Source organism: Fukomys damarensis, unplaced genomic scaffold (genome assembly GCF_012274545.1).
Source record: "Fukomys damarensis isolate Sample0158 unplaced genomic scaffold, DMR_v1.0_HiC HiC_scaffold_11, whole genome shotgun sequence".
In the NCBI taxonomy this organism is placed as follows: domain Eukaryota; kingdom Metazoa; phylum Chordata; class Mammalia; order Rodentia; family Bathyergidae; genus Fukomys; species Fukomys damarensis.
Window position 1 is genome coordinate 22,438,297 of NW_022900923.1, and position 23,028 is coordinate 22,461,324.

The 23,028-nt window shown below is 34.2% G+C and overlaps 1 protein-coding gene across 1 annotated transcript in view; it reads left to right on the forward strand.

Moving 5' to 3' along the window:
* The window catches only part of Tor1aip1 (torsin 1A interacting protein 1), a 29,339-nt gene extending 11,939 nt beyond the window's left edge, over nucleotides 1-17,400 (forward strand). The window contains exons 8-13 of the mRNA XM_033761963.1: nucleotides 404-490; nucleotides 3,903-3,959; nucleotides 5,895-5,936; nucleotides 6,540-6,608; nucleotides 11,443-11,499; nucleotides 15,226-17,400. Coding sequence (XP_033617854.1) covers nucleotides 404-490; nucleotides 3,903-3,959; nucleotides 5,895-5,936; nucleotides 6,540-6,608; nucleotides 11,443-11,499; nucleotides 15,226-16,016 — 1,103 coding nt within the window. The 3' untranslated portion in view covers nucleotides 16,017-17,400. The remainder of the gene's footprint in view (nucleotides 1-403; nucleotides 491-3,902; nucleotides 3,960-5,894; nucleotides 5,937-6,539; nucleotides 6,609-11,442; nucleotides 11,500-15,225) is intronic.
* The last annotated feature ends 5,628 nt before the right edge of the window (nucleotides 17,401-23,028 follow it).

Genomic DNA, 23,028 nt, shown 5'->3' on the forward strand with positions numbered 1-23,028 from the left:
TATATGTATGCACACACACACACACATATACATTAACTCATATTCATGTATACTTATAAAAACATACCTGTATATCTTATTCATGTCTGAATTTAATTGTACAGCTATATTTAGTTTTCTCCTTATAGAGCAAAACTTTCTCACTGCTTAATTCTTACCTGTTCATTTTTGGCTACATTAAAGCCTCAAAATATAGTTTATAGGTGTTGCTCTGAATATTTGTTTAGGAAATAATCATGTGTCTCAGAAAACAACAAATAGCTCAATTTTAACTCATTCAGAATTCTGTGATTCAAAATAGTAATAACTTTTTAAAAATCTTCATTATAATGTTGACTTGGTTTTTTAATGCAGAGCTTTTAAGCATTAGAGACTACACCCCAGTATATTGTTTTCTCTTTAGGAGAAACTGAAGATGACCACCAAGATGGTTCTTACAGTGATGTCACTACTGTTAAGGTCAGATCCGGGGATTCTGTTGAATCTGGAGGTAACATTGATTTATATACATATGACTCTTCTTGTAGGAGCTATCTTTTTAGTTCAAATATACAGGTATTCTGTGAAGTTGCTTTTTCTTTAAAAATGTTTTCTATGAGGGCTGGGGATTTGGCTCAGTGGTTCCACTGCCTGCTCGTAAGCACAAGGGCCCCAATTCAATCCCCAGTAACAAAAAAAATTTGGGCTGGTGATTTAGCTCAGTGGTTCCATCACCTGCTTCACAAACTCAAGGACCCAAGTTCAATCCCCAGTACGCACCCCAAATTGCTTTCTAAAAAGTTACATACTTTTAATGTGTATTAAAATTACTAATTCTAAGCTAGCCACAGTGTTGGAAGGCTGAGACCAGAGGTTCACATGTTCAAGGCTAGCTTTGGCAACTTAATAAGACCCTGTCTTGAAACATTAAAAATTTTAAAAGGCTTCAGGCTGTAGCTCAGTGGCAGAGTGTTTTCCTAGCATGTCCAAGGTCCTCGGTTCAACCCCCAGTAATACGTAGACATAAAATACTTACTCCATGTATACATCTGAATAGTAATATAGCATAGTAATAGCTAAATAATAAATCACATTTGGCCTTCTTGGATATTTGTGGGAAATAAGGTATTTTTATAATCAAAAGAAGAGTGTTTGTTGTTTTAATTTTATAGATAAACATCACATAGGCATTGGGACTCTGCATTCTTTCAGGAGTGTTAGTTAGAATTTAGGATATTTTAATATTAATTTTAATCAATATTATTAATAACTGCTTTTCTTTCTAGTATATGTACTGCCAAAGCAAACACTGCTTTTCTTTCTAGAGTGTTCAAATTCATACCAAGTGTTAACAATTTCTTATTGAAAGAGTTAACTGCATAGAGAAAAAACACTATTTTGAGGCTTGAGATGCTGGGTAAATTTATAAAGTGCAAGTAAACAGTATAATTTTAAATTTTAGTCCCACTAAAAAATAATTCTCCACTTTCCCTTACCACTTTATGAGAATTTATATAATCCTTTTTAATTATTTCATCATTTCACTTTAAAAATGAACTAGAAAGGAAAAGAAGAAAAGAATAAATATGACCTAAGATCCAACCCATAACCCATACCTCATTGGTAAAGTACCTGCCTCACATACGTGTAGCTGTGAATTTAATCTCCAGCACCACAAAAGAACAATTTTTTTAAAGTCCATAGCTGTGTTTATGGGCATTTGGTATTCTGTATGTTTCTCACCTTCATGTTTTCCTCCTTTCTTTCTTGATAGAGAAATCCTAAAAGGAGATACGTCATACTCTAGCATAGTGGTTGAGGGCATGGCCTCAGCCTGGGGATGTGGCCCAGTGGTAGAGCACTTGTCAAGTGTATATGAGGCCATGGAGCCAAAATCCCCCAGTTTGAGTCCTCCACTTACTAGATGCATACCGTCAAAGAATTGCTTAACTTGTGTTCCTCAATAATTTAATTCATACATGCAGAATTAAGTACTCGGCAGAGGGCTGGGGAGCTCAGTGATGCTGCACCTTCCTTGCAAGCATAAGGTCCATCCTGAGTTCCATCCCCAGTACCCTAAAAAAAAAAAATAGAAAACTAAAAGAAAAGAAAGTACTTGGCACATAGTAAGCACCCAAATAAAGTACTATATATAAATCTCTAAAAATTAAAGATTAAGCTATTCATATAATCAGTACTTCACTGCCATTGCCACTAGCATTAAGCTGTTTGGAACTATATAAACCCCAGGTCTTTGTTCCCTTTAGAAATCCAGTTCTTTTGCCTTTCTTGAAGCATACATGCAGAGGAAAACTCTTAAATAAAGAACAAGATGTTACCAGGCACAGCAAGGCTGAGGCCAGAAAATGACACGTTGAGGCCAACCAAAGCAATTTAAACCTTGTCTCAAAAATAAAATGAAAAAGGACTGAGAATGTAGCTCAGTGGTAGACCACTTACCTAGAAGAAGAAGGCCCTGGGTTCCATCCCTAGTGTAGCAAAAACAAAAAAGAACAAGGTATTGAGGCATATTAAGAAAAATATTGGTCTTCCAAGTCTATTTTCTGGGCCAGTCATCACTAAGGAAAAAAAAAAAATACTAGAATTTTATGTAATTTTTTTATTTCATCCATTAAAAATGTTTATTTTTGTATTGTAATATTCACAACAAATTAATTTATTATTTTAGCACTTCATTTTTTAAAAATTTCATTAAGTTTATTGGTACATTGTAGGTATACAGTATAGTTATATTCATCATTGGGATCTTATATTTTACATGATGTATTTTGGTTCTTATTTTTTTCTCCATTCTCCTGCCCTCCTTTCACCCCCTCCACCATTCCCTATTTACAAAGACTTTGTTTCCATTTTTTCCTTTTCTCATATTCAGAACTTCATATTTTTAATAGAAAAACATTTCAGGGGTGGATGCTCAAAAATTTTTTAACAAGAATGGTACACTATTTACAATTAGCCAGCCCACTTTTATATGTCAAATGCTTCTGTTTTCAAAACAGCAATCTGGGGGCTGCGGATTTAGCTCAGTGGCACTGGGCCTGCCTCATAATAGCAAGGTCCTGAGTTCAAGACTCAGTACCAAAAAAAAAAAAGTAATCTGACCACTTTGAAACACAGTTATACATTCCACTATTATACGAACAAAATGTCTTAAAAACAATGAACTAAAATATCTCATGCTTTAATACTTATTGTTTACTAAATACCATACTTTCTTGCCCTTTCCAGAAAATATTAAGGCCAAATGTGTATTAAGGATTTTAAGACAATCAATCCATTGTAAACTTTCTAGATTTTCCCTATCTCCAAGGTTTTATCATGTTTATTTCCTGCTGTGTTCTATATCTTCAATTTTTTTCTTTAACTAGTGATTAGGGGAACATACCTAGCTAAATTTTTTGATAAAGCACAACTCTTTGAAAATTTTTTTGATAAATTATGCACCAAGTATTAAAGTCCTTATGATTCATTAATATTTATTCTCTAATAAAATGCACACTAAACAGTTAAATATAGCCGGGCCTGGTGGCAATATGCCAATAATCCTAGCTACTGCAGAATCCAAAATAGGCGGAGGATCACAAGTTCAAGGCCAACCTGGGCAACTTACCATGACCCTATCTCAAAATTAAAAGGGCTAGCCGGGTGTGGTGGCACACTCCTGTAATCCCAGCACTTGGGAGGCTGAGGCTGGAGGATCTCTGTGAGTTTCAGCCTGGGCTACATAGGGAGTTCCAGGTCAGTCTCAACTACATAGCAAGACCCCGTCTCAAAAAACCAAAAAATAAAAATAAAAAAATTAAAAGGGCTGAGGATATAGCTCGTTGCTCCCTGAGTTCAATTCCTAGCATTGTTTTAAAAAAAAAATTAAATATGAATTTTAATGTACTTTTTTTTTTTAGATCAAACCACCAGATCATCTGGTCAACGTCCAGAATCAGTTCAGAGATTACCACAAAGTAAGTAAAGCCATGCTTACAGATGGACCTATGATCATGGTCAAATTTTGTTCTTTTTTTTTTTCCTGATACCAGGGATAGAACTCAGTCTTTGCATTTTGCGAGGCAGACACAGCACCACTGAGCTACATCCCAACCCTGTTTGTTATTTTTAAAGATCTTCTTTTACAAATTAAATGAAAAATACATGTAGCAAGTGATTAAATAAAAACCTCCTCCAGTATCTTTCTACTCCTTAGGCTTCTTGAGTTACTCTTTATACTCAAACCTGATTTTGAAATTTTTTAAATGACAGTAAAAGTCTACTGCTTTCTGTAATTTGTTGAGTGCGCTTGCTTGCAATATAAAAATGTTGATTTGCTTCTAGTTTGATTCATTGATTGATATAGTAGTTTGTTTTTTTGGTACCGGGGATCAAACTCGGGTCCTTGTGCTTGCGAGACAGGCGGTGGAACTACTGAGCTAAATCCCCGGCCCTTGATATAGTAGTTTCAATTTTACTTGGAAATTTTTCATGATAAAATGTTAAGAAAATATGTCACAAAGAATATTATGAAGTAGTATACTAAAATGCTAACAGTGATTTTTCAGGACAATAGACTCGGTGGCATTTTTCTTTTGCTTTATTATTTTCTGTATTGTGCAGATTATCTACAATGGATATGTTTCTTAGAACATATGAAATAATACTTTTTTCTTTTTCATTTGTAAATCAAGTCCCAGAATTTGAGTCACATATTAATCAGCTGAAAATACCCTTGTATATAAAATGTTCAAGAATTTTTTTCCATCTACATAACTTTTTTTAAGTAAAAGACTAAGCAAAAAGCCTTTGGGAATTGTTTGTGATCATTATGTTCTTAGAATTCCATTTTATATGATTTTTAATTTTAGTTTTTAGCAGATTTGGGGACTCTAAATTGAAATATAATAAAAATGAATAAGCTGCTGAAACATTAAAACCTTTTGTGGAAAATCATCCTTTATGTAAATATTTATCCTATTTTTCTCTAAATCTTTGAACTTTGGAAACTCTTAAATCCATCTGCTGCCTATATAAATGATGCTACAGAGTACTTAGACTTTGATGAAAGAATATATAGAAAAGCATATGTCGTTTTAAGTCATACATTCTTGGAATAGTATATGTTTTATAGCTAGTATGAATTGCTTTTGCATTCTGAAAAAGTGAAATTGTGAATAAATTTACCTTGATACTTATATCAACTGGTAGAAATAACTTATTTCTTGAAGGCAAATTTTGAAATTTATCATATTATAATTTATAATGTCATTTTGTAATGATCCCATAGTATCATTTTATAATTATCCTTAAGTATCACTTCAAAATTTGAAAGTAGTATTTTACTTCATAACTATTTTTTGTTGCCCATAAATTTACACATATAATACTTACCATCCTACATGGTATTATATCTGTTATGGATTTAGTCCCATTACTTTCAGATACGTAATCGGGAAAATAATCAATTTCAGTTTTCCCCTTTTATAAAATATAGATAATAGCATCTACATATAAGATATAAGAATTAAGTAAAATTATACATAATGCCTGGTAAATATTGAATATATTTAGCTTTTATTTTCTTCCTAGTGCTGAGAATCAAACCCAGGTCCTCACATGCTAGGCAAGCACTCTACTACTGAACTAAATCCCCAGCCCATAAGTCATTGTTTTGATGGTTATGATTTTAAAACTGACTTTATGTTATTGTCCAATCTCAACATTTTGAAGTTTTAAAAGGGAAAATATATTTATTATATAATTTTTTCTTCTATATTTTTTATTCTGGTCAGAGAAAGGTTTGATTTGTTTATAGTACTCATAGGAAACAAGCAAAATATCTATGCAACATCTTTTTTTTGTTTTAATTTACAAGTATTCTGTGACCCTATTCCTGTTTTCTGTTTGAGGTCAAGACTCCGTAGCTCATAATAAGCAATCTTCAGTGCTGAGTAAGTGGTCAATAATCCTTCTTTTTCAGGCACTTATATTTAACCTTGCTTTATTCTTCCAAAAAAATTTAATAAGATTTTAAATTATTTTTCTCTCTTCACTTTTTAATCTACTAATCATTGACACTATACATGATAATTACACCGTGATGTAGAAATGTATTCAGGGCTATTTTACCATAAGTAATTTTCTTGCAAGAGTAAATGGTTAACTTGTCAATTAAATAACATCAAAACCTAGTGATGTGTTTTCTTAACTCATTCATTCGCATAGACCAAAGGACTTTACATAGTTTTGTCTGTAAGGCCATAATGCAGTGATGGCAAGCCTTTTAGAGCTTTCAGTAATACAAACAGCCCACTGTAGCACGTGTACCATAGTTTTGCCACCACTGTCGTATTTTGATGCCTATTTTGCTATAAGAAGTAGTTCATCTTCACTGATATGATTGAAGTTCTTTTACTTCACAAGCTGTTACCTTCACTGTTTTCCTTTCCTACTTTATTTTTTTCCTTTCTGATAGATTTGTTACACAACACTGGACTATGATACAGGCTTTCAAAGTATGTGAAATGATATTTTGATATATGAATTTGTTTCAGGCTCAGGATATCAAAAAACCCATCAGGAATGGTCTGAAAAAAATATAAGAATGAGAACTAGGATGCAAAGTAAGTAAACTTAATTGCTGTGTTTTTCTTCATTAACTAATGTACAAAAAATATTCAGTTTTTCAGATAAGCATTTGAGTTGTTTGTAATTTCATTAATAAATTGCAACTATGATTACTAGTTCTATAATTTCCATTTGCTTGGACTAGGATCAGATTAACTGTGTATAGAGCATGGATAGTGGTGTAAGAAAACTAGTGGATGTATATAGATCTGGGCTTGACAAGCTGTCCAATTCTAAAAGCAAGCATAAGCATATATGGTAATAAAACTACTCTTTTGACAATCCCTGGATTTTAGTTAGCAGACTTTTAAACACTTAAAGCAGCTCTACATGCCATTGTTTTATGTAATAAGAGCCAGTATGCACAAATTGTGTTTTCGTGTTCATGTTTAGGATGGATTAAGTGTCACAGAATTTAATACCGATAAACTGATTAAATTTACTTTGAATTCATTGCCTGTCGTAATTTCTGTAGAAATGTGTCCACATTAAACTTTCACTGTATTAAATGCATGTGCATGTACAGACACATTCTCTGCTTTAAGTAACGTTTGTTCTTTATCCCCTTTTTACTCATCTAACTACAGTAGATCTCAAGGTCCTCATGTGTCCTTTTACTTTTATTTAGATGTTATAAAAGTTTCTGTCATTTGTCTCTTGTTTATGGAATAACTTCTCTAGCTTTGATTTTCCATGAGACAGCAGTAATGATCACAATTCATTTTTTCTTCTCAGTGAGATTTGATTCCACGTAGTAAGTTCTTCAGCTATCCAAAACTGAAATGACCTTTTTCTCTTGCCTTACTGTTGGCTGTAATTTTTTATTGTTGTATATGCTTACTGTGAAGACCATGTCCTCATAATTTGCTATTTCTGACCTGTTACAGTTAGGCAACCTAATCACTAATTATTCTATTAGAACGGGCTGGGGATTTAGCTCAGTGGTTCTGGCACCTGCCTTGCAAGAGCAAGGACCTGAGTTTGATCCCCAATAACAAAAAAAAAAAAATTAGGCTTATGACAAGAATCAAAAATGAAAATTACTGATAGAGAAAATACATGAGTTTCATTCTCTTTACCGTGAGAAAGTCAGAGGTTTGCTTTGTTATTTTTTAGTTCTTGAGTGTATGCTCTGGATTATTAATTAATAGCAGGTAAGTGACTTCCATATAAGTAAAATTGAAATACATTGTTACCACAAATTTTTAAATTTTTGTTTTATGAAAAAATAAAACAAATTTTCATAACCAAATAAGAGAATAACAATAGTTACTATGCTGTGTGTATCATTATCTTCAAAGTAGTTACTCAGTACAAGATATAAACCAAAATGATTCTTACAAAAAAAGATAATACAAACTTTCTTTTCAATGAACTAAGATAAACTATTAGTATAAATGAAACAAATTAGCATATATATTAAAATATTTTTAAAACAATAGGATATGTAACTTGGAGACGTATTTGAATTTCCCCTTCTGTTTTGTTCCTTTTGTGTGTATATATATATATTGATATTTGAGCTTGTGCAACTGATTTATTCCACTTAACATTATGTTCTCAAGTTGCCTCCATTTACCTACAGATGCCTCAAGTTTATCTCTATGATGGGATAGTATTCCATTGTGTATAAACAGGACATTTTCCTTATCTTTTCATCTGTTGATAGACATATACACTGTTTCCATGATCTGGCTATTATAAATTTTGCTGCTATAAACATAAGTATTCATGTATCCCTGTAATAAGATGATTTTTAACCAGAAAATGTTTCTGTAACTTATTTCCTCTAAGACACTGTGCATCAGAAAGGAAAATAATTGAATATCTGATTGAAATTCAGAAATAGTCCTTTTTAATTAGTAAATTGATAGCTAATTTTTGGATTCTTATCTTTTTACATTTCTAACTTTGTCTTTAGTTATTTTACGGTTTAAATGCTTGTAACTACTATGTCTTAAGTACTATATTAGGTTTGAGAGTTATGTAGAAGCAACGTAAAGAAATATACATGTAACAGAAATTATAGGCTTTTAACCACGATAAAAACTTTAAGGGGCCAGGGATTTAGCTCAGTAATTCTGCCACATGTCTTGCAAGTGCAAGGTCCAAAGTTCAATTGCTGGTACCAAAAAAGACAAAACTTTAGAACATTGAAAAGGAAGAAAATATTTTCAATGGAAGTGGAAGAATGCAGTGATTTTCTTATGGATTTCTCTTCCAAAGCAAGGTTTAAAATTTTTTTTTTATAATTCCTAATTTCATATCTCATTCTCTTTACTTGATTTGGTTTGGGTTTGTTTTTTTTTTTTTTTTTAATTTTGTTTTTTGGTACTAGAGATTGAATTTGGGACCTTGTGCTTGCAAGGCAGGCGATGGAAACACTGTGCTAAATCCCCAGCCCTGGTTTTGGTTTTTTGAGACAGGATCTCACTATGTAGTTCAGGCTGTCCTTGGACTGACTGGCCTGGAACTGGCAGCAGTCCTCCAATCTCAGTCTCCCAAGTGCTGGGATTACAGGCATATGCCACCACACCCAGCAACATTATTCTCTTAAGTACACATTTCTGCATTTTTAAATTTGGGTGTTCAAGGTGCTGGGGATTTAGCTCAGTGGTGCCAGCTCCTGCCTGGTAAGCACAAGGTCCTGAGTTCAGTACCAGGTGCTGGGGGAACACAAAGTCCTGAGTTTGATCCTTGGTGCCGAGGTGGGGGATTTGAGGGGGTGTTTAAGAACCTTTGGATTCTTATTACCACTCCATCATCACACCAGTTCCCTAGGTAAAACAGTCCCAGTTCAGGTTTCTGCCTATATCCTAGGCTTTTGGGAAATGCAGAACCACTGTCTTTACTTTGTCCCATTTGCCAGATGATAAAACAGTAAGTACAGGGAAGTATGTGGCTATAGAGAGATGAGATCATTAATACATGCTTTGGAACCTGTTCTAAAGTTGGTGTGGAGTAAAGAAGATGAGCTTGGAGGTAAAGCACCTGGGTTGCAGACTTCTCTCACTTGCTAATTGAAAGAGCTTGGTAAAGTCACTTAATCTTTGTGAACCCTGATTTTCTTACCTTAGGGACAATAATGTTTGTAACTCTGTTATTATAATGAGCTTATATGTGTAAACCCTTTTTAAAAGTCTGAATATAATATATACCTGTAAATGATTATTTGTTAACAACATATTGTGTAAAATTCAATAACTTTAGAAAATTCATGCCTTCTACTCTTGACTTCAGTGGAGTGATGATTGCTGCATTCTTTAGACTAGAAAAGTTTCTGCTTTATCTTTTAAAATTTTTTTCAGAAGTTTTGTTACTGTCTAATGAAATTAATAAGAGAGCTAGCTTTTACCTTTTAGATCAGCAGTGTGTATATACCATGCAAAGTTTGCATTTGTGTTCTAAGAATTATATAACTGTTATGTATAGTTCATAATTAATAATGATTCATCATTAACATAGACACTTCACAGCATTTTCATACGTAGTATCTCATTTGATCTTTGCAAACATATAGTAAGGTATTCAGAATGAACATCTGATGGGTTTGGGGTTTGTTGATTGGTGTTTTGTTTTGGTAATGCAGTTAATAACTTTAATGCCCTTAGAAACCTCTAAAATATAAGGTTTCCTAAGCTAAACTAGTAATTTTAAAACAATATGCCTCTTAGATTTAGGATTGATGTCATTTTGTTTTGGGTTTTCTTGTCATATAGTAAAAAATGAGAGTATTTCTGAGTCTTAGCAATGCTAACTTTATTCCTTTCTTACTCCAGTGTTTCTCATATGAATACTGTTATTAAACACCAGGAAGATCAGTTATATACAGAAAATTTTTAAAACTCCAGGCAGGTGATAGATGGCAGTAATGGCCAGTGCAGGTTATACCAGTGAGGTAACTCAGCTTTTTTACCCCCTGAACCCTGACCTTTTTGCTTCATTTGCTCTTTCTTATATGTCGAAACCTGCTGCCCTGCTAAGAAAGATGGAGAGGGACAAGGGAAAGGCCGGGGTAGTTCTAAATATTTGCTAAAATAATGATGGAAGTAGAGCTTTGGTGAAGTTAAATATAATAGAATAAAAATATTTTAAAACTCTTGTTTAATCACAGAAGTAAAACAGAATTTTGTCTGTTAAAAGAAGTGTTGGAAAGTCTTTAAATAAATGTTTTTGAAACATGACTAATGTTTGAAATTGTCAGAAGCCCCAGAAGAAATGTTGAGTCAGTTTGAGGTAGAATAGTGAGTATTAATATTGAATCTGATATTGAAACACCTTATCCATTTAGATTAGTAATAAATAGTCCAAATTTTGTCCTTTTTTTCCCCTCTTTACAGCTTCTTCATCAGACAAGGGTTCAATATACGGCCATTTTTCAGATGGTATGTTTCTTTATTATGGTGTGCTTATTTTCTTTGTCCACTTTATCCAGAGTTTTACCAATCCCCTTGAATAATTATGGGTTGAATCCTTCAAGGCTTTTTCTCATATTAAGTATGTACTTTCTACTAGATCACTACACACTCTGAATAACTGTAAAAGAAATATATCTTTTTTTTTTATTATCATTTGTAGCCGGGATTGAACCTTGTGCTTGCGAGACAGGCAGAGGCACCACTGAGCTAAATCCCCAGCCCTAAAAAATATATCTTGTGTCTCAAGGAGCTTTCAGTATAATGGACACCCAAATATTCTTTTTCTTCTGCTTCCGACTAACCTCTGCCATCTTTTCTCTTGGTGGAATTTGTATCTTCTTTTTCTACTGGAAATAAATGCTCAAATTATGAAACATAAGTTGATAGTCTTTTTTAATTGTTTGATTATTAGGTGGCAGCATTCAGATGTCAAAGCTTGGAAACCAGTCTCCATCACTCTCCAGACAATGTAAGTTTTTTCAGTTTTATTAAGTGAATCTCTTAACATTGGTGATCCATAGATGTTTTAAAATGTCTCTTGACAGCAGCAGTATGACTTCTATTTGAATCATATTTTAAGCATTTCAGAGGAGAAACTACTATACTAGCAGTGAAATTCTTTATGAACAAACTATATCAAACCACATCTAGTTTTCCCTTTTACTTTATAATCCATAAGACCAAAAATTAAAATAAAAGGGCTAGGGATTTAGCTCAGTGGTGCTGCCACTTGCCTTGCAAGAGCAAGGTTTTGAAATCAATCCTTGGTCCCCCCCAAAAAAAAAGTAATAAGCAAAGCTACTGAAAAGGTTAATTGAGCAACCAATACTGAATCAAGAAACAGACTGCACACAGCATGGCATAAGGAGATGACTGTAGGTTTTGGAGTCCACACACCAGTATTGGAACTAGATTGGAACTTACCTTGTATATAGGTTTATGGCAAGTTTCTTTTATTCCCTAAGCTTCTTTATTATCCTGAGTACTAATAAAATAAATTAAGAATAATTCTGAAATGTTGGTCTCAATGCCCCTTTTCACTAAAGTTAAGGGCTGCAAAGAACTGCTTTGTTATTATTCAAAACTGATATATAAAAGCATTGAAATTATATATATATGGAATACCGTGTATTGTTTCAATATATATATATATGTATTGTGTAATGTTTAGATCCAATTAAACATTTATCTCAAGTAGATATCATTTCATTATGGTAAAAAAAAATTGAAGATCCTTTCTTCTAACTTTCTGAAATACAAAGCAAAATATGCAGTACAGTATCACTATCTTTTTTTTTTTTTTTTTTTTTTTTTTTTTTTTTTTTTTTTTTTTTTTTTTTTTTTTTTTTTTTTTTTTTTTTCCAGTACCAGGGATCAAGCTCAGGACCTTGTGCTTGGGAGGCAGGCACAGTGCCTCTTCTGAGCTAAATCCGAGGCCCCAGTATCACTATCTTTAGGGACTCTACTGTGTAATAGAATGCTAGAAGTCTTACTCCTACCTTTAACTTAGTACCCATTGTCAACCTTTTCCCACTCTTCTGTTACACCTGCTTTCCCAGCCTCTGTCAACCATCATTTTATTTTCAATTTCCATGAGGTCAACTTCTTCAGATTCCGCATATGAGTGAGATCATGCACTACCTACTCATCTTTATGTGTTTAGCCTATTTCACTTAACGTAGTGATCTCCAGTTCTGTCCACATTGTTGGAAATATTAGAATTTCTTTTTTTATTTTGTTTTGGTTTTTTTGTTGTTGTTTTTTTAAATACAGGATTTCACTATGTAGTTGAGACTGACCTGGAACTCACTGTGTGGCCCCTGCGGGTCTTGAATTCACAGTGATCATCCTGCCTCAGCCTCCTAAGTTCTGGGATTACAGACATGCACCACCACATCTGGCTAGAATTTCATTGTTTTTATGGCTGAATAGTATTCCATTGTGTATATGTTCTGCATTTTTTTATACATTATAGCATTTAGGTTTTTTCTGCTTTTTGACTATTATATGAATAGTGCTACAATGAACATGGGAAAGTAAATGTCTCTTTGTCGTAATGATTCCATTTCCTTTGGATATATATCCAGCTGTGGGATTACTGGATCATCTGGTAGTTCTGTTTAAAATTTTTAGAAGCTTTTTTATTTTATTTTATTTTATTTATTTTTGGTACTGGAAATTGAACTCAGGTCCTTGTGCTTGCAAAGCAGGTGGCAGAACTTCTGAGCTAAATCCCTGGCCCTTCAGAAGCTTTTTTAAAATGAATTATACTTGTCCCTTCATATTTATGTAGAAGCTAGAGAAATTCTTAAGCTATTTACTCATTTATTTTAAAATAAATCAAGTAAAATGTAATATTACTTCGCATTTTTTAAAATCTTTTTAATGCCTGGCTTATTAACATTCACTTGGACTCTCACATCTGCATCTGCACTCATTCTCTTACAATGCATGATTTTGGTTGAAATACCTGTAGATACCCCGCAGATCATACTTTGAGAATTACTGCTCTAAATGTTCTCTAGTACAATTATTAGGCTAAAACATTCAATAAATAATAGATACAAAAATGTTATTGTTACTATCATTAAATGATTAAGCGAAATAGTATATGAGAGCTGGCTGGGAATATAGCACAGTGGCGCACCGCACCTGCCTGGCAAGTTCAAAGTCCTAAGTTCAGTCCCTAGTACAGGGGGAAAAAAATTTTTTTTAAAGGTACATGAGAAAGTGTATATAACTGATAAGCACTATATAAAGAGTGATTGAAAAATACAGTGAATATTTGAGGAAAGCTTCTTAAATTTTTTATAGTAAAAGACACATTATAATCAATCTCTCTCAAAATATCCCCCTCACTTTAAACATACTTAATCCCATTGTTCTTTCCTCTCTCTCTGAAGCAGTTCTGGAAATCTTTTATGAGTGTTATCAGTTTTACTGATGTTCTGAATTGATTCATAAACTTTACCTTTCATTTTCATGTTCATGTTCATGTTCTATTTGGGAAAGAGCCAGAAGTTAAAGGATGTCAGATTAGTTGATAAGGTAGATGAGGATACACTGTAATGTTCTTACGAGCCCGCCTTTCTGTTGGATGGTACTCAGCAGTCACTCAGTTTTTTATCATACTTCGTAAAGACATAAAAAAAGAACTTGGTAAACTGCTTCAAAAGTGCAGAACAATGGGATAAATGTGTTCTAAGCAAGGAAGAATATTTTGAGGGGAATTCAATGGCAATGTGTTTTTTACTGTAATAAAATGTTTTTAATTTAAACATTTATATATTTTGATTACCCCTTGTATATAAACTGTAAGTTGATAGAAAATTACCAATAATAATTAGAATTTGAATTCAAAAGTAAAATTTACCAGTGCTAATTTGGGTGCACAGAAAAATAGATAGGTATCAGTGCAGTTAATCTAAAGGGACAGATAGCTATTACAGTATTGGATAAAATATACTTATACAGCATTGTTTGCTTTATCTTTTTATATGCCTCAGGGCCAGGGATTTAGCTCAGTGGTTGCGTCGCCTGCCTCGCAAGCACAAGGGCCTGAGTTTGATCCCCGGTACCAAAAAAAGGATGTCTTTTTATATACCTCAGAAATATTCTACCTTACTTAGATAATTAGCCGTGTGAACCGAGTTTCTCAATTTAAAAATATTTATAAGGTTTTTTTGTTGTTGTTTTGTTTTTTTCCATTAAGTTTATTGGTACATTTAAAGCAAACAATACAGTTACATTTATCATTGGGATCTTGTACTTTGACATGATATATCCTGGTTCTTGTTTTTTCCCCATATAAAATATTTATAAAGTGTTGTTAATACTTTTTATCTCCCTACTATTAGCAGTGGTAATAATCATTTTGTATTATAATAGTTATTTCTGACCTGTTTATGCCATTTCATGTTTTAAGTTCTACAATTTCCTCAAAGACCTTTTATTGCTTTCACTTTTAAAAGATACTCATATTTATGCATGTAAACTTCAGGCCGATGGTTTGAAATTTGAAAATGTGATAAATTATTTTATTTTACCAAGAAAGAGAATTATCAGCTTTCTTCTTTAAGCCCTTTTTCTTTTACCTACTGTTTATAAAGATTAACACTAATTTTTAAAGTTCATTTGCCATTGAATCTAAGAAAATTATTATTTATATTTGTCATTTCTTTTTTTTTTTGAACAGCAGTAGCTGAACAGCCCCAAAATGAATATTTTTTCAAGAAGAAATGGTTTCTTTGCCTACTTGTTGTGATAAATGTTTTTGTCCTTTGGAATTTTTCATTTTTTCATACTCCTGAGGTAGAAACTACTGCTGTTCAAATGTTCCAGAACCAGATGAAGCAACTTAGAAACAAGTACCAAGGTCAAGATGAGAAGCTGTGGGAAAGAAGCCTAACGTTCCTTCAGAAACATCTTAATAGCTCCAATCCTCGGCCTCAGCCTGCTATCTTGCTGCTCACTGCTGCCCAAGATGCGGAAGAAGCACTTAAGTGTCTGAGTGAACAAATTGCTGATGCCTACTCTTCCTTTCGGAGTGTCCGTGCCATCCGGATTGATGGAACAGGCAAAGCTGCTCAAGACAGTGATGTTGTCAAACTGGAGGTAGATCAGGAATTGAGCAATGGTTTCACAAATGGCCAGAATGCAGCTGTGGTACACCGCCTTGAATCACTGCCTGCTGGCTCTACTTTAATCTTTTATAAATATTGTGATCATGAAAATGCAGCCTTCAAAGATGTAGCCTTAGTCTTGACTGTCCTATTGGAGGAGAAAACCCTTGGAACCAGTCTAGGCCTAAAGGAAATTGAAGAAAAAGTGAGAGATTTCCTCAAAGTTAAGTTCACCAGCTCCAGCACCCCTAGCTCCTATAATCATATGGACCCAGACAAGTTGAATGGGCTTTGGAGCCGTATTTCTCACTTAGTCCTACCTGTACAGCCTGAAAATGCTCTGAAAAGTGGCATCTGCTTGTAAGGGGTGAAAAAAGAAAAATCATGTCTCAGATTCTAAGAAATTACCAGACTTTTTTAAACCAGGATAGAATTCAAAGCACTTTTTGAATGAACTGGTTTCTTTTTAAAGGAAGTTAAGTTCTTATATAAACATGGAACATTAAATCATTTCTTAAACCTAATTACCTGTGATTTGAGAGAATTATTTCTCATTTTGTTGTGTTGAATATTTAGAGGAGTGCAAATTGTGTGCATTCCCGTCAAGGATCTGCTGATTCTGGGCAGAATCAGTGCTATAGCATGAACAGTTTGAAGGCCTAGGTGCCTTTCCTATGAATAAGTCTTGTTTTTTTAACTTAACTTAGGTTTTTTAAGTTTGTTGAGTTAATGAGGCAGCTCTTTAATTATGACTATGGGTTTTCCCGTTATGTTTCCTCTTACATCATTTAGGCCTGAGTTCCTTAGTCATCTGGAACAACGGTAATGAAATATCATCTATGTATGTGTTTAGATTTTTTTCCCTTTATTTTTGGAGAGAGGAGGAAGAGGAAAGGGAAGAGAGGAATAATAAAATGAATAAAGAAGGAAATGTAAGGCTAAAAAAATCTTCAGTATGAAATGTTACAGTGAGCCACTAAGAGGTAGGTTAGTGAAACATCTAAACCCGCATCTTAGTAAATTCTATTGGGAACTTTTTGTATTTATTATTTTTTTCACTCTAAGAAATTCTTGGTTATCCCACGAATTTTTAGTCTATATATTAGAAGGCTTCATATATTTGCTCATTGACTTTTAATGGTAAATTCAGTGCAGTCTACTTTGTGCAAATCTGTTTTTGTTTTGAATTAAGAAATAACAGTTTCAGAAATTGGTAAGCCATTTGTTAACCTATTCTGAGCAGGTTTGATTTAATTTCTGCTTGTCCACTTGTTGCAGTCTGAGTCTTTTAATGGCACTTCGTAACAAATGTAGATTTACTACGCATGTGATAAATTTGAGTGCTTCAAGCCAAAAAAGACAGTGAACTTTATAACATACAAAGAGTGTTAAATGTATAACTGGATTTTTCTCATCTTTCAACTGCTTTGTGTTTTTCAAATATAATTCTAGATCTACTTTGAGGTGTTTTTTTTTTTTTTTTTAATTGTCCATAAGCTATTAAGTGAAAATACTGTTTTTAGAGTACTGGAGCCAGATATCTGCTTTATTTACCCTTTGAGAGCCTCACAGCTTATAGTAAGTGTGGTCTGATTTCTTCCCACCAGAATTACCAGCATTCATAAGTGTATACCCATTTATTATAATTTGTTCCTAACAGTAAACATGATTTGATTTATAGAGGATTATAAAACAAAATTTTGAGTATTATTTTATACATTCATATTATATGGAGAAACAAATGTTTTTGTAAAATGTTTTGGTCAACCAAATTTTAAAGTAATATGTTACTGTCTTTCAGGAAAAATAATTGTAGCTGCTGATATGTAAAAGCTATTTTAGTAATTTAAATAAATTTACTTTCTTGGTTTGTACTCTGTTAGAAACTTAATGACTTATAAACTTTTTTGTTGTTGTTGTTTTTTTTTAATTAATCCCAGTGTTTTCTCACTATGGATTTAGCTCAGTGGTTCCAGCACCTTCCTTGCAAGCTCAAGGACCCAAGTTCAATCCCCAGTACCAAAAAAAGAAAAAAACACACCTTTCAAGGTCATCTGCATCTTACAAATCCCAGTGTTTTCTTCAAACTAGAACTGGAGCCATTCACAAGTACTATACTCATATATTGATTAGAAATGGAGTAGACATTATTTGTTGTTTTATCCAGGGATTTTGAATTATTATGCACCTGAAGTTACTTTAGGTATTCCAGAATTACAAAAGAATCTATTGCAGGGCTTCTTAAGATTTTATCACTTCTCTAACAAGTCTCTTAGATTTTTTTTCCTATTACCCTTCCTTGTGAAATTTTAATACCAGCCAGGTGTGGTGGCACATGCCTGTAATTCCAGCACTCTGGAAGCTGAGGCAGGAGGATCGCTGTGAGTTTGAGACCAGCCTGGGCTACATAAGTAAGTTCCAAGTCAGTCTCAACTACATAGTGAGACCCTGTCTCAAAACCCCCCCACAAAAAAAGAAATCTTAATACCACATAGATACTGTGTATTGGTTTATAGCCTGTATATACATACTATTTTTACAGCCAACACACACACACACACACACACCATGGACGGACCAGTTTTCACCTTCACTGAGAATGCATGCTCAAGAGCATCTATATTTTAGGTAATTGCTGCCTAAAACTCTTATTTTTTTATTGAAGTTATTGTAATCTTTTCAGAAGGGAAAATTTAGTAAGTAATGAGCCTAAAAAAAGGGTCTAGGAGCTCCAGAAATTGAGCACATTGTAACTTTGGGTGACAGCAGTGGCCTAAGAAACAGTACAGTACTGGCTTTAAAATTTCTAGAAATTTAATTTGCTTACTTTTCATCCTTGCACTTGTGAGGCAGGTGGCGGCACCACTGAGCTAAATCCCTGGCCCTCTTTCTGCTTTCTAAATCTCTAATTATCAAAAAAAAATCAAAAGTAAAGTGATTTTATTTGATAAAGAGAGTTATGACTTAGGATTTCTAAATTGCATGCTAATAGCTATATACCAAAGCTAAAGATATGAAATCCAGTTCCCTATGATCTTAGCTGTACAGAAAGAGGCCTTTTTATTGCTTATGTAAGCAAAAAGTTCTCACTTATTGTGTAAAGATAATGCATTGTTATAATTTGTCCTTATCGTGGTCATAGAGTAAAATCTTGAGGTATGAGCCATTAAGACCTTTTCCAAAGCAAGATTTTATCAGCATTAACTACCAAGGATGAAATGAGTCTTGAGCCTGTGAAACCAAAACCAGAAAACTACCACAGACTGGTGGTCCATCCTTGATTGCTTGTCTCTCTGTTGCCTGGATTCAGGGAAATAGAGGTGTGCTTGAGGCTCTTTCCAGATGGTAGAGAGTGTAAACCCCTTGCACTCATGGCATAATGAAGTACTTGAGATTTCCTAAATACATTGTGCTTTTGTCTTCTGCACATTCTTAGAACAAACACTTCCTCTTTTCCTGCCTTTTCAGTCTTGTGCTGAGCTAATTCTTTGTTCTTAAAACCTTGTTTTATTTAGGCAGAACTTTAGTGAAATCGTCCTAATTCTCTACCCACAAATACTGCTTTAGGCACTTTTTTTTTTTTTGTAAGACTTTTATTGATCTTTATGATCGCATAACCAGCAGTGGAAAGTTTTTGGGTTGAGTGACTTAGTGTTAAGAACAATTTATGGGGAAAAAAGGACCCATCTTAGTAGTAAAGGCAGCACTCAATAATGAAGTAATGACCTTTGAGGAGAGGGTACATATGAAGGTAAAAGGCCAGGAATCTCAGGTCTTTCCACAGTGAGATTTGTTTTTGATTGTTGTGGTCCTCATTTCTTTATCGTACTAAGGGTAGAACCCAGGGCTTTCCCACTGAACTACATCCTTAGTGGTTTTTTATTATATTGAATCAGGGTCTCACTAAATTTTCCAGGCAGGACTCAAACTTGCCAAGTGGTGGGATTACAAGCATGGACTAGAGCAATGGTAGCAAACTTGTGGCATGTGTGCCACAGCCAGCTGTTTATTATCATTGAAAGCTCTGAAAGATTTGCCATCAGTGGGCTGGGAACTTGGTTGTTGAGTGTTCATAAAATAACTATCAAATCTTTGATTTGTTAGGGCTGGGGATTTAGCTCAATGGTTCTTCCACCTGTCTTGTAAGCACAAGGTCCCATGTTCGGTCTCTGGTACCAAAAAAAAAAAAAAACCTTGATTTTTTAAAAATATTGTTTAAGGGGGCATTATAATCTAGGTAAGAAATTTCTACTTGTCTGTATATTCACTGTTAGCAGTTTAAAGGAAAGATAGTCAAACATACATGATCAGGAATTGATAGTAAAGAATAAAAACCCTGTCAACCAGGAAAAAAAAAAAAGAACTGGGATATATCTCGGGCGTGGTGGCGCATGCCTGTAATCCCAGCACTTGGGAAGCTGAGGCAGGAGGATCGCTGTGAGTTCGAGACCAGCCTGGGCTACGTGGTGAGTTCCTGGTCAGTCTCAACTACATAGTGAGAACCCTGTCTCAAATAACCATAAAAAAATAAAAATAAGTAAAAGTATATCTCAAGTTCCAAGAAAACATGGGAATTGTGAAAATGGATCTCAGCAACCATTATCTGTCTCTACTACCTCTCCCCATTACTTAGTTCCTTCCCCGTTGTGACTTAAATGCCAACAAAGTGATTTTGATGGCTCAATCTGGCAAATGGAGGATCCCTGAGAAGAATATACGGTTAGTATAGCCACTAGGCCACTTATTTAGCAGGCACTCATGCAGGATGTGAGCTAAGGCAGTTTCCTGAGGTTAGGTCAATGAATAGGCAAATATGGTTAGGCTGACTGCATATCCATGTATATCAAGACCTTTTTTGTATATAACATGCTGCTATATTAATTCACTTTGGCCTTTTTAAAAAATCAGTGAAATGAATGGTTCTATTTCTTTTTAACATCTGGGCCCTGGTAAGGGCTGTACTACAAATGTGCTATGATTTCTTTCCATTACTTCTGTTTTTCCTCTGCTGAGAGGGAGAACAATAGTTCATAGACTATCCTGCCTTTTCATGGACTGAAACCTCCAAAACTGTGAGCCAAAAACCTTTCTTCTTTAAGTATATCAAATGAGTGTTACAGCAAGGGAAAGCTAACGTACAACTAATAATGAAACTCAAGGAGCTAGAAAAGTAAAAACATACCAAATCCAAGGTTAATAGAACAAGATAAAAGACTAAAGCAGAAATAAACTTTTTTAAACCCCAAAAGATCAATGAAACAGTTTGTATTTTTTTGTTTGTTTGTTAGGCACCGGGGATTGAACTCGGGACCTTGTGCTTGCAAAGCTGGTGGCAGAACCACTGAGCTAAATCCCTGGCCCCCTCTATAGCTCTTTTAAACACCAATAAATTGCTGAGAGAAATCAAGAAATCACTTTTATAGTAGCTATGAAAAAAATCCACTTGGAATAAATTTAAGCAAAGAAATAAAATTATTCTTACAATAAAAAAAACAAGGATGGCAGGTAGCTCAAAGGTAAAATGCTTGCCTAGCATGTGCAAGGCCCTGGATTTGATCCCTAGTACCACCAAAAAAAATAATAAAAAATATTGATGAAAGAAATTGAAAAAGACATACCAAAAAATAGAAAGTCTTTCTATATTTATAGTTGGAAGGATTAATATTGTTAAACTGTCCATGCTGTTCAGAGTGTTCTACAAACTCAAAGACTTTTTTTGGGGGGATAACCAGGGATCAAAGTTGGGTCCTTGTGCTTGCAAGGTAGGCGGCAGAACCACTGAGCTAAATCCCTGGCCCCTCAAAGCAATTTCTATCTAAATAATAATATTCTTCACAGAAATAGAAAAATAACTCCTAAATTTTATATAGTACTATGAAAGACCTAGAATAGCCAAAACATAGTGACCAGCTGAGAGGACCAAAAGTCTTGACTTCATCAACTCCATACAGTATAACAAACTGCTTTCACTCCAGAGGTTCCCCATGGGGCTGGCTGAAGATACAGGACCTATACTATTCATATCCTCCATTCTGCTGCTTTTTCTTTTTTTCTGCAGGTGTTGATACCAGAGAAACTCCCTAGGAAACATTCTACACAATAGATTTTATCTCAGAGTCTGCTTCCCACAGAAGCCAACCTGATTCACACTTAAGCTTAGTGCAATCTGTGAATGGAATCTATATTGCACATGTTTACTGAGCACTTAACAGGTGCTATGCACTATTGTAGGCACCATACCTGTAGTATCTCATTTAATCTTTGTAACATTTGAGGTAGGTAGTACTACTATTCTGTTACAGAAAAGGCAACAAAGACACACATAAAACTGTTAGTAACTAGAGGTAGGATTTGGACAGCTGGCCTCCAGAACTGGCAGTTTTATAAATCATTCTGCTTTGTACTTGTACCACATCATAATATCCACTTCTAAACCAGCAGAAGTGATGTTTTATCATATCTTACAAATCATAAACATATGATGGATATAAGTAAGTTGAAGAAACGTAGTACCTGATCCATAGGCTCACTGGATTATTTGATACCTCTCTAATAACAAAGGCTACTATGATTTCTAATACTCTGATTTCTAATTTGAATATAGGGCCAATTCCATATTTAGTTCCTATCATTGCTGATTCTATAAAATCGGCAAAGATTGGAATAGCTGAAAGTGCTGGTAAGTCCATTAATTGTCCATCCCTAAATGTTTCAAACTGTCTTTGAATAGTGTAATATCTGTTGCTTGAGTAGGTAGATTCCAGTGAAATATTTTTCTTTGGAAATAGAATTTGGATTTCAGTTCATTATGGTTTTATTATTTGCAGTCCTGAAGATTGAATCTAGGGCCTTCACATTGGGCTCTAGATGCTCAGCCCATTTTTTTTTTTTTAAACAGGATTTCACCAAGCCCTTAAACTGCCCAAACTTGGCTCAAACTTGCAATTCGCCTGCCTCAGCCTCCACTCTTACACTGCTAGAATTATGGATGTGCTACTACTTCCAGCTAGGTTTCCTCTTGTTAAACTTTTAGGTTCCAAAGAATAAAGGTTTGCTCCTCTGACATGTTTTATTTGGTTTTGGGTTGTTTTGTTTTGTTTTGTTTTGGTTTTTGGTACCAGGGATCAAACTTGGGTCCTTGTGCTTGCAAGGCATGCTGTGGAACCACTGAGCTAAATTCCAGACCCTCTGACATATTCTTACTACCTTTGGATAAGGAGGCCGACAAACACGGAGGGATTGAGGTGTTTTTGTTATGGTGAAATGTAACCAACTTCCTATCTCTGAATTTACCTTTAAGTTTTATTATTGAAACAATACTTTTAGTCTTCAGGTTTTTCCCCAAGATGGTACCTTGACCTTTGCAGTTCTCCCAA